The sequence below is a fragment of the Oratosquilla oratoria genome, chromosome 25 (assembly GCF_046742065.1).
Source record: "Oratosquilla oratoria isolate Oo_2021 chromosome 25, ASM4674206v1, whole genome shotgun sequence".
Classification (NCBI taxonomy): Eukaryota; Metazoa; Arthropoda; class Malacostraca; order Stomatopoda; family Squillidae; genus Oratosquilla; species Oratosquilla oratoria.
In genome coordinates this window covers 50,636,653-50,646,918 of record NC_134801.1, presented here as the reverse complement: position 1 = coordinate 50,646,918, position 10,266 = coordinate 50,636,653, and the positions used below count along the sequence as shown (strand labels likewise).

General features: G+C 42.6%; 1 protein-coding gene across 1 annotated transcript; it reads right to left on the bottom strand.

Moving 5' to 3' along the window:
* Positions 1 to 1,579: 1,579 nt before the first annotated feature.
* LOC143038947 (ATP-binding cassette sub-family G member 8) lies at positions 1,580 to 9,824 on the bottom strand (the record flags this gene model as incomplete). The annotated part of the gene is given in 7 exon segments (XM_076208753.1): positions 1,580 to 3,363; positions 3,772 to 3,927; positions 4,759 to 5,022; positions 6,188 to 6,349; positions 6,841 to 6,970; positions 7,464 to 7,647; positions 9,656 to 9,824. Coding segments are annotated over 7 exon segments (1,251 nt in total), but the record flags the coding sequence as incomplete, so codon positions are not given.
* Positions 9,825 to 10,266: the final 442 nt, after the last annotated feature.

Below are 10,266 nucleotides of genomic sequence, written 5' to 3'. Positions count from 1 at the left end.
CTTTTGCTTGGAATTTGTCTGGGCAGAAGCCCTTGGGCCCAAGTTCCCCTCAGGTTCCTTGCAGTGACCTATACAAGACTCTCTTTGGGTAGATTTCCCGAGATCGATCGATCTCACGATTACCTTCAAAAGCCATTGGTTAACCCCTTGGATGGGTATTGGGGTCAGTTTGCTCACTTGCTCCGATTTGGCCAATGTCTGGCCCGCGTGTCCAAGGCCACTCGCACCAAATATTTGAGTCTTGGATGGAAACGTGAAACTCGAGAATCTACCTGAAGCCTTGGAATTGGCTCGGGCCTAGTGATGCGGTTTTTTTTTTTTTTTTTTTTTTTTTTTTTTTTTTTTTTTTTTTTTTTTTTTTTTTTTTTTTTTACACTGTCAAACCTGCTCAGATATTAATATTGAGTATGTAAAAGCAGTTGCAACTTTGGCAGTGTAAAAAAAAAACTACTCGGGCCCCACCTACACACACTTTGGTCCAAATCCTCACATTCCCCTCGCCGTCTTCTGTGCACAACTCTCTCCTTCTGGAGCACATTTTTGGCCAAATTTATCCCCCTCGTTGGTATTCGGGGATCGTATTTTCACCTCAGATTTGGCCACCACCTCGCCCAAGGGTCGAAGGCCACAAAGCCTCTTGCAGTTTTCACTTGGCCAACATTATGGCCAAATGTGGTGGCGCCACAAGCAGAAGACTGATATACAGAACTGGGCCCGCGTTCCTCGGTGCGTTTCTCTATGCGTTTTGCTTTACTTTGGCCGAGGTTAGCTCTCCCAAACTATTTAACCAATATAGGTACCGGTATTATATGTGGCCTACCTTTTGAATATGGCCTACGAATTTTTTTCTTTTTAGTAGTATGTGGCCTACCGGACTTTTATTTCGGTAGGAACCTGTCTCTTAAGCTTTAATATTTTGGGAGAGCTAACCGCAGCCAAACTACAGCGGAACGCACCGAGGAACGCACCAAGGAACGCGCCCAGCTGTTGATATGCAAAAATCCTCCCAGACCCTCCCACTCATTCCACTCTCATCCACCACCCTCTCCCCCCTCTCGTCTTAGCTCCTCGTGGATGACGGGCCATCCCTGTATCCTGCCCAGTACCCGGGTTAGAAGCAATGCAGCAAGGCACAGTTCACCCACATCAGGGCCGATTCACTAACATGGCGATCCTCTCTCCTCGACCCATCATGCGGTAAAACAATATTCGTTCTAACGATATAACTTTGATTTAGTGATCAATTTATTTTGTGTGATAACCCACTTAGAAGTTATAGATAAAGGATTAATCTTGTGTGTTAGGTCGGATAGCAATTATTCAGTGGGTGTGATAAATACAAATATTTCAGAAGATAAATTTACGGTCATTTATGTATATCCTTTCGTAAGGACATAGATTCACAATCAAGGAACTGAAATGCCAAGATCAAGAGAAAATATAGTTCTCAAACTTATAAGTACATACGCTGTCCTTCGTATAAAATTTAACATGGATAAGTTCCATATGCTTTAGTTTTGAATTTAAACCTCTTGTTAGGTTTGTATTCTATACAAGCAGGACAATAAGACTCAATATATTTGTTACAAAGTTTCAAGCTTTAATTCTAATTATTTACAAAATTACATACATGGAAGTCATGTCAACTGACATGACTGTTACAATGACTTGAAGGTACAAGTTTCATTAATATAAGTGTGTATAAACATCCAGGTATCATACAAGGTTATTCTTTGTGTATCAGCGCCACACTGTATGTTGGCTGATCCACGCATTTCCATAAGATGCAACTCTTTATTTCCTGCCTTCTGCAATTAATTATTAATAACCAAAGTTCCACACTCGCAATCTTCAGCATTCCCACAGAATCATTGAGGCAGTTTGATGGTAACCATAGCAACTTGGCACTGTGTTGGCACTGTACTGACAATGCAAGTGTGGTTTTGACAATGCGTGAGCATACCAGGGAGTGAAATACTGTTGGTATATACGTTCATTATGTTCATTATTTCGTATCGACTAATAAGCATAAATTAGTACCTTCGATCTCGTTTGACAAAAAAAAAATCTGAACATTTTAGAAGCTCTGCCAAGGGATTCGAACCCTGGCCGGTGCGTGCATAATCACGAAGCCAAGACGCTAGCAACCGAGCTACGTGCGATGGTACAAAAGGACTGTACAAGTCCCTGACCACACTTCACGCAGCTACAGAAGACGTAGTCTCATTTTCATCCAATCCCCATATTAGGCGAGCCCTCCGACAAGTTGTGTATGTTTAAGACAGATTGAACATCTAAAATGTTCAATCTGTCTTACACATACCCAAAAAAATGTTAGAACGCTTTTTTTAGATTGTTTTAGACGACAAACGAGATATCAGTACCCTAATGATACAATCGCTCCTCAATCACATTTCGTAAATGCAAGCAAACTTTGGTTATATTTGTTATTTAGACAAAACCCAGGAATTGGCGTCCGCTTATTATATATTTGGATATTTACACAAATAATAATTATTCACGAATAGTCAGTTATAATTATGAGTCACTGATAGCAACACGATCCTATGTTAGGAGGACAGAATGGCGAGTTTTGTCACACACAACCTTGCAATATTTTATACAGTAAATTACATTATACATACTGTTTCTAATATATAAAACATAGATATTCAGGGTGAGATGCATGGAAAATGAGGATGAGATATTGGTTTAGAGAATGCGGGTATAGTGTGATGATTTATAATGATGAAGATAATAAAAGAACATTCTTAACGACTAAAGTTTGTCTTGAGTACTACCCTGGCTGGGTCACTGGACAGTTCGTCGTCTGGCTAAGGAGCTTGAGGAGCTCTTAGCTGGAGGTGCAGAGTCCCCTCCAGATACCAGTCCATGAACTGATGCTTCAGGTCCCTTCCTCTAAGTCTCTATCTCTATTTCTCTCTTGTCTTTCTCTTATATTTTCTTTCTCTTATATTTTCTGCCTTTTCTATTATTTTCTTTCTCCTCTCTTTTCTATCTCCTCTCTTTTCCTCTCAATTTTCTTCCTTCGAAGTTGTTAGGACGGCATGGCACACAAATCCTTTCAGACTCTGACTGTCGTTCTCCCGACCGCCGCGCTGTGAGCCAGAAGCTCCCGGCCGAAGAAATCTCGAAGCTTCTGGAGCGTCCTGCACGTCACTCGACGCGATACTTGCGCGTTCTCGCTTCTTGTTTGAAGAATATGAATGCGATGAAGGAGAGTAGTAACCCTAGGACGTAGAAGGCGAGGATGATGAGGGGGACGTGGTACGGCTGAGGAAGGGAATTGTCCAGGCCCATGAACCTGAGGGCGTGAGTTCCCGAAGTAATCCCGCAGGATACCTGAAGAAAAAAGATAACAAGAATAAAAAAGTCGTTCAACACGTCCCTCGAACCTCAACAATATACCCGCCACACTCCAGTCTAAGTCCATCAGCGTATTATCATGTTAGCGAAGTTGGGGTTAGTTTAAATTTAAGTTACGCTTGGATAAGAACATAATGATGGAGACTGCAAGAGACCATGAGGCCTACACTAGGCAGTTCCATGTCCATGGTCACCTATCATCCCCATTCATAAAGTTGTCTAACAGTTTCTTAAAACAACTGATAGTTTCAGCGCTCACTACATGGTTACCAAGTCTGTCCCATTCGTTGACCACCCTGTTAGTAAACCAATTTTTGCCTATTTCCTTCTTAAAGTCTGCAATACGGGGTTGGGGAGTTCTACAGTGTGTGATGGTCTGCTTACCTTTCGCTGTATGATGGAAGCTGTCTCCTGCATGACCGGGTTTCTGTCACACGCGAAGTCCGTCGTCGTGTTGCCGAGCTCGAAGCGGACCAGTTCGTGAAGTGTCCATCTCACCGGAGACCACCACAGCGACGGCCAAGACCACATCGACATGTCCTGGATAGGGAAGAGGTCATGGAACATGAACAAGATCAAGACATAAGATGATGTTTATGGTAGGATAATCGAAAGAAACGATAGAATATTAGAAGAATAGGACTGAGGAGAATGCAGAGTAAAGTGGTGAATAGAGGAGGAAGAGTGGAGTATGTGGAGGTGAGATGGGTTGGGAGTGGATTTATGCCTTTGAATTTGGCTACCTCCCTGGTAAGAGGGAAAATACCCTTGATATATGCATGTATTAACCAATTTGACTATGAAATTCCTTATGTAAAATACATAAGGAATTTTATAGTCAAAATGAGCATGAAAGATAAACCCTTTTGGAGACAAAGAAGATATGGACATATGAATGGAGAAGACTGCAAGAGACCGTAAGGCCTACACTAGGCAGTTTCATGTCTATCACCACCCATCAACTCCATCCATAAATTTGTCTAATTTTTTTTTAAATCGACCAATAGTTTCAACACTTACTACATGGTTACTAAGTCTATCCTGTTTGTTAGCACTGTTGGTAAACCGGTTCTTGCCTACTTCCTTCTTAAACCTAAATTTGTCCAATTCAAACCCATTACTACGAGTCCTGACCTGTTGTCTTGATATGATGGCCTTGCCTACATCACCCATGTTAACATGGGTGATGTAGGCAAGGCCGTTGAAAAAGGGACCAATATAGTCACTTGATTTTCTGCCTTTTGCCAGACAATTCGTTTCACCTTAGAAGAATTTCTATCGGCTAAGAACTTAACACTGTCATTAGACGTTATTGTGTGTATGCAAAATAGCTTTGATACACAAAACTCTTTCAGAGCCGTAGCTACTCACTTTTGGATGCACTGTGTACCCCGACCCGAGAGCTGCCAAGGTGACGAAGAAGGCGGTGAATGAAGCAGCGACGTGTCGAGACGGGAAGAAACACGCCATGGCGACAGCCATCGCGCGTACGGAGTACATGTAGATTAACATGTAGCCCACGTAGATGTAGAACCGAAAGAGCCCTTCGTCGCCAACCTGGAAGCCTACCATCGTGTAGGCGGGCAGGATGTAAGCCAAGAACACTCCTCCAGCCGCTAGAAAGCTGTATAAGGTCTGTAGGAAGAGGGGAAAGTCGTTAGTTGAATGGAAAGATGCTTGCTCAATTTGTACATTTTCAAGTTGAATTTTTACCACTTCGCGTGGGGCAGTGGATTTGTTTTCATTTGATTTTAGCTATGATAGCTGAATTAACATTTTGTTTACGCGAGTATATGCACTCTCGTTTCAGGAGATAAAATGAACATTATGCATTCAAATGTTACAATGACAAAAGCATACTGACAGCTTAATTTCTGCTAACAAAGATGCCAATTTTTTTTATAAATATATGATACTATAGTGCATATAATTCATAGTATAATAACCAATACTAAATAATATTAGCTTAGGTGTTTAAGTAAATTCTAACACATTGTATTGTATGCAACGGCTTCATTTGAGATTAATTCATTCTCTAACCACTTCTGTTAAATTGTTCCTACCCACTTGTACGTTCTACCTTGAGACTATTATTATCTGGTTAGTATTCAGCGAGATTTTTTTTAAACATTGATGTTATCAGTTCCTTTTAAGAACTTGCAATAAGGTACCCTCCACCCGTGAGTCTGATTCTTTTTTCTTGTTTTCTTAAGAATAAGTTAATATATTTTCAGCTGTCTTCGTATGTTTGTTTCCTACATTTGGTATGAGCTTTGTGGCTCTCTGCTATACTTTACAATCTATCAGTATCTTTACTATAATTTAGGATTCTACAGAAGCAGCCGATTTGAAGTGTGGGTGGGCCAAATATCTTGTACAACTACTTGTGATAGCGGAACTTTTGAAGTCCAAAGATCGCACTACAAATCCCAGTATCTGAGCCAAAAATACAATGTCTAGATGCTCTAGGTTCTTACTGTTAATTGCATCAAAAAGTTTCTTGTTTTCCACTTTAAAGTTTTTCCAAACAACTTGTAGTCTTGGAATGAATTTTACCTATATTCACAATTGTACACTTTAGTTAAGTTTCATTAGCCTCTTCTAAAACCATTGCTTTAGTTTGACTAAATACGTTTCAATTAAGATATGAGTAATCACTTGCTATTCCGCAAAATGTATCAGAGCATTTGAAGACTTGATTTTGCAAGGAAAACAAATCCAAGAAATTTATATATATTGCAGCAAATCTACATGAACACCACACACGTAGACTGGGTAAAAATTCTTTTTGATTTTGTACCTTTGTTAGGATGTAGATACTTTTGGAATATAGACCATCCTCGACATCCCTCGTGACCGCAGCCTTGTCTCTCCACACTTCGGCCACGGCCATCAGTAGAGTCGGCCAAAGTGCTAGTGAGGTCATGACGTAATGGAACGATGCACGATTATTTGCAGAATCCTGTAAGGAGAGAGAGGAAAATGGTGCCGTTGATAAGAATATAAGAATGAAGAAGACTGCAAGAGACCATGAGGCCCGCACTAGGCAGTTCCATGTCCATGGCCACCTGCTATCCCCATCCATAAAGTTGTCTAACAGTTTCTTAAACCAACTGATAGCTTCAGCGCTCATTGCATGGTAAGTCTGTTCCATTCGTTGACTACCCTATTAGTAAACCAATAATTGCCTTTTAAAAAGAATCTAAGTTTCTCCAGTTTAAATACGTTACTAGTCCTGCTCTGTTATCTTAATATGATGACCTTGGTTGTGCTACCCTTGTTAAAGCCTTTTATCCACTTTACCCCGCACTCTGCGTCTTCCCAGAGTGTACGTTAAGGTCCCTATGTTGAATATGTCTTGTGTTTGCAATCGTTAATAGTTATTTTCCAGAGGAGGCTTTCTAAACCCCCATCATCAGTGAATATATGAACGTTTTGTGCTTCAAGGCCTACCTGTTGCTGACTGGAAGAGGTCCTGACATCCCAAAAGACGGCACCAACAAGGACGGACATGACGCCGGCCACGAGGACCATGGCCAACCAGTGGAGCATATTGTACGGGAACTGGTAGATCATCGCTCGTCTGGAAGATAAAACAAAGGTCAGGTTGATGGGAATGTTGGAGAGAAGGTTAGACAATTGAGTGGAAAAAGTGGTAGAGAAATGCAGGTTGGAGTAGGAGCACTATTACTGACGTTTCGACTACAAGTCTTCTTCAGAGTGACAATGTTCATTAACAGTATATATGGATCATTGTGGATCATCCCGCTGGGCGTCTTAGAACGGAGCACGCTGATTGGTTCGTTTCCTCTAGGACCAGCTTGGCAGTAGCCAATGATAGGAGGAACGGACCAATCAGCGTCCTCCGTTCTAAGACGCCCAGCGGGATGATCCACAATGACAGTATATATACTGCTAACGAACGTTGTCACCGAAGAAAGCTTGTAGTCGAAACCTCATTAATTGAGGGGAATAACTTATATGTAATTGCTGCATAGTTTGATGATTTAAAGTGCCATTACGTTAGAAAAAGAAAACGGGAGGTGAAATAAGGGAGCGACTAAGAGACGACTTACATCCACAGTGCGAGGAGCTGCATACAGACGTTCGACTTCCGGATCTTCGTGGGCATCGGTCCCGGAGGCCCCGGATCCCCGAGGGCTTCTTGCCGCGCCCGGAAGGTGTCTGCCAGGAATTCCACGCGCTGAGAAGACTCCAGCATGGCTTCCGGGCTCAGGTCATCCAGGGTCACGAGGTCAACTGAAGAAGAATGGTAGTAAATGTAGATTGTAGCAACAAGTCTATATCATTACTGATTTTTTTTTTCTTTCAGGGAGCTCTTCCATCTATCGGTACCAAGATTCGTTACTCTTACCTCTTTAGGTGGTGGTAACAGTAATGAAACTGACGGAGATGTGAAACCGACTTGGTAACAATAAAGTCAGTTTCATTATTGTTACCGACACCACCTAAAGAGGTAACAGAAACGAAACTGACGGAGGTTACGTTGTCGCCAAATGTTTCGTTACTTTTACCAGTCTTTGGTAACAATAACGAAACGAATTTGTCGACTTCGTTACCTCCGTCAATTTAATTAGTTTTGCCACCACCACCTAAAGAGGTAGTAACAAAATTGTTTTCATTACTATTACCATCAATAGTGGTAGCAATAACGAATCGACGTAGATTCGTTATTACTACCACTATTGATGGTAATAGTAACGAAAAAAAATTGTTACTATTTACCTCTTTAGGTGGTGGTGGCAAAAGTAATTAAATTGACGGAGGTAACGAAGTCGACAAATTCGTTTCGTTATTGTTACCAAAGACTGGTAAAAGTAACGAAACCGACTGGTAACAACAGAGTCGGTTTCGTTACCTCGTCAGTTTCATTACTTTTACCACCACCTAAAAAGGTAACAATAGAAAACTGACGGAAGTAATAGTAACGAAACCAATTTCGTTACTTTTACCACTTGAGATGGCAACAAAATTGCCAGTAACGAAGCAGACTTCGTTACTACTACTACTGCCACCGTAGGTTCGTTACCTTTCACAAACCACTACTAGTCTATCGTAAACAGTCTCTTTCACCACAATGGTAACGACCACTTCAATAATGACAACCATCAGGTTTTTTTTTCGGTTTTAATTCATTTATCTTCGCTACAGTGACGAACTTTGTATTTGCACATCTGCTTTAGGTTACACACAGGTGGCAAGCTCAGACCATCTGAGACTCTGCCAGCCTGATGCAATTCACACGCAAATGACAAAATCCCACTGTGATGACCTTATCAGATCCATGATGGAAATCGAGTCAGTCTTCAGTAATCTACAATAGGCATTCGTAATGAATATGCTCGACTCCTATAGAGTGGAAATCGGCTGGTAATAACCATGCATCACCCCCTCCATGAAACAGAAACTCTAAAAACGGGCAGGGAGAACCAAGCGAGATTGGCAAACTTGTTAGCGTTTTCCAAGAAGTTACCACGGGACGCCAGACTGCTCTCTCTCTCTCTCTCTCTCTCTCTCTCTCTCTCTCTCGTCTCTCTCTCTCTCTCTCTCTCACTCGAACATATTCATTACGAATGCCTATTGTAGATTACTGAAGACTGACTCGATTTCCATCATGGATCTGATAAGGTCATCACAGTGGGATTTTGTCATTTGCGTGTGAATTGCATCAGGCTGGCAGAGTCTCAGATGGTCCGAGCTTGCCAACCTGTGTGTAACCCAAAAGCAGATGTGCAAATAGAAAAGTGATCGTCCATCTGTAGCGAAGATGAAATGAATTACCGTTGTTACACCTAAACTATTGAAATGGTCCCGTTACCATTGTGGTGAAACAAAGAGAACTGTTTACAATAGACTAGTAGTCGGTTTTGGGGCAGGGCAGGGGCAAGGGCAGGGGGCAAGGGCAGGGGCAGGGACAGCAGCAGCAGCCCAGCAGTAGCAGTCTGGCGTCCCGTGGTAACTTCTTGGAAAACGCTAACAAGTTTGCCAATCTCGCTTGGTTCTCCCTGCCCGTTTTTAGAGTTTCTGTTTCATGGAGGGGGGGTGGATGGCATGGTTATTTACCAGCCGATTTCCCCTCCCCCTGCTGCTTGCTGATTCCCCTGGCCCCTAGCTGCTGGCTGTCCCTGCCCCCTGCTGCTTGCTGTCCCTCGCCCCTACTGTTTACTCAACCCCCCTTTTTTTTTGAACCGCCCTGCCCCTACTGCTGGCTTGAGGATGAGGAAAAGAAAGAAGTTAGTACTCTCACGGTAGTAATCGGAAGGATTCTTGTATGCGGGGCACGGGTACTCGATGAAGGCGAAGTACGGGAGCATCTCGCGCCGTCTCCCGAAGTAGAGGAGACGGCCAGTGGAGATGAGCGCCACGCGGGAAATCATCGTGAAGATCTCGTAGGTCGGAGGCTGGATCGTCATCACCTGCAGGAGAGACGAAGGTCAAGAATCTATTGACCAAAGGAAAGGATGTGGGGGAAACGAGTTTCTCCTTCCCTTTTTAGAGATCATGAACGTTTTTTTCTTTTATTTATGTTCGTTTTCCTTTTTGTTTGGGTGAAAAGACCAGGAAAGGAAATGATGATTTTACGTTTTCGTGTTTTGTCCTCCACCTAATCCCTCCCTCCCCTGTAGAAAATTATTAACTGTGTAGACACAGAGAAAGGGGTAAGAAACAAGAAAGGGGGAAGGAGAGAGATCATCCCCGCCTCTCTCGCTCCTCCTCTCTCTCCCTCTCTCGCTCCTCCTCTCTCTCTCCCTCTCTCTCTCGCTCCTCCTCTCTCTCTCGCTCCTCCTCTCTCTCTCGCTCCTCCTTTCCTTTCTCTCTCTCCTCCGCTCCTCCTTTTCTCTCGCTCCTCCTGTCTCT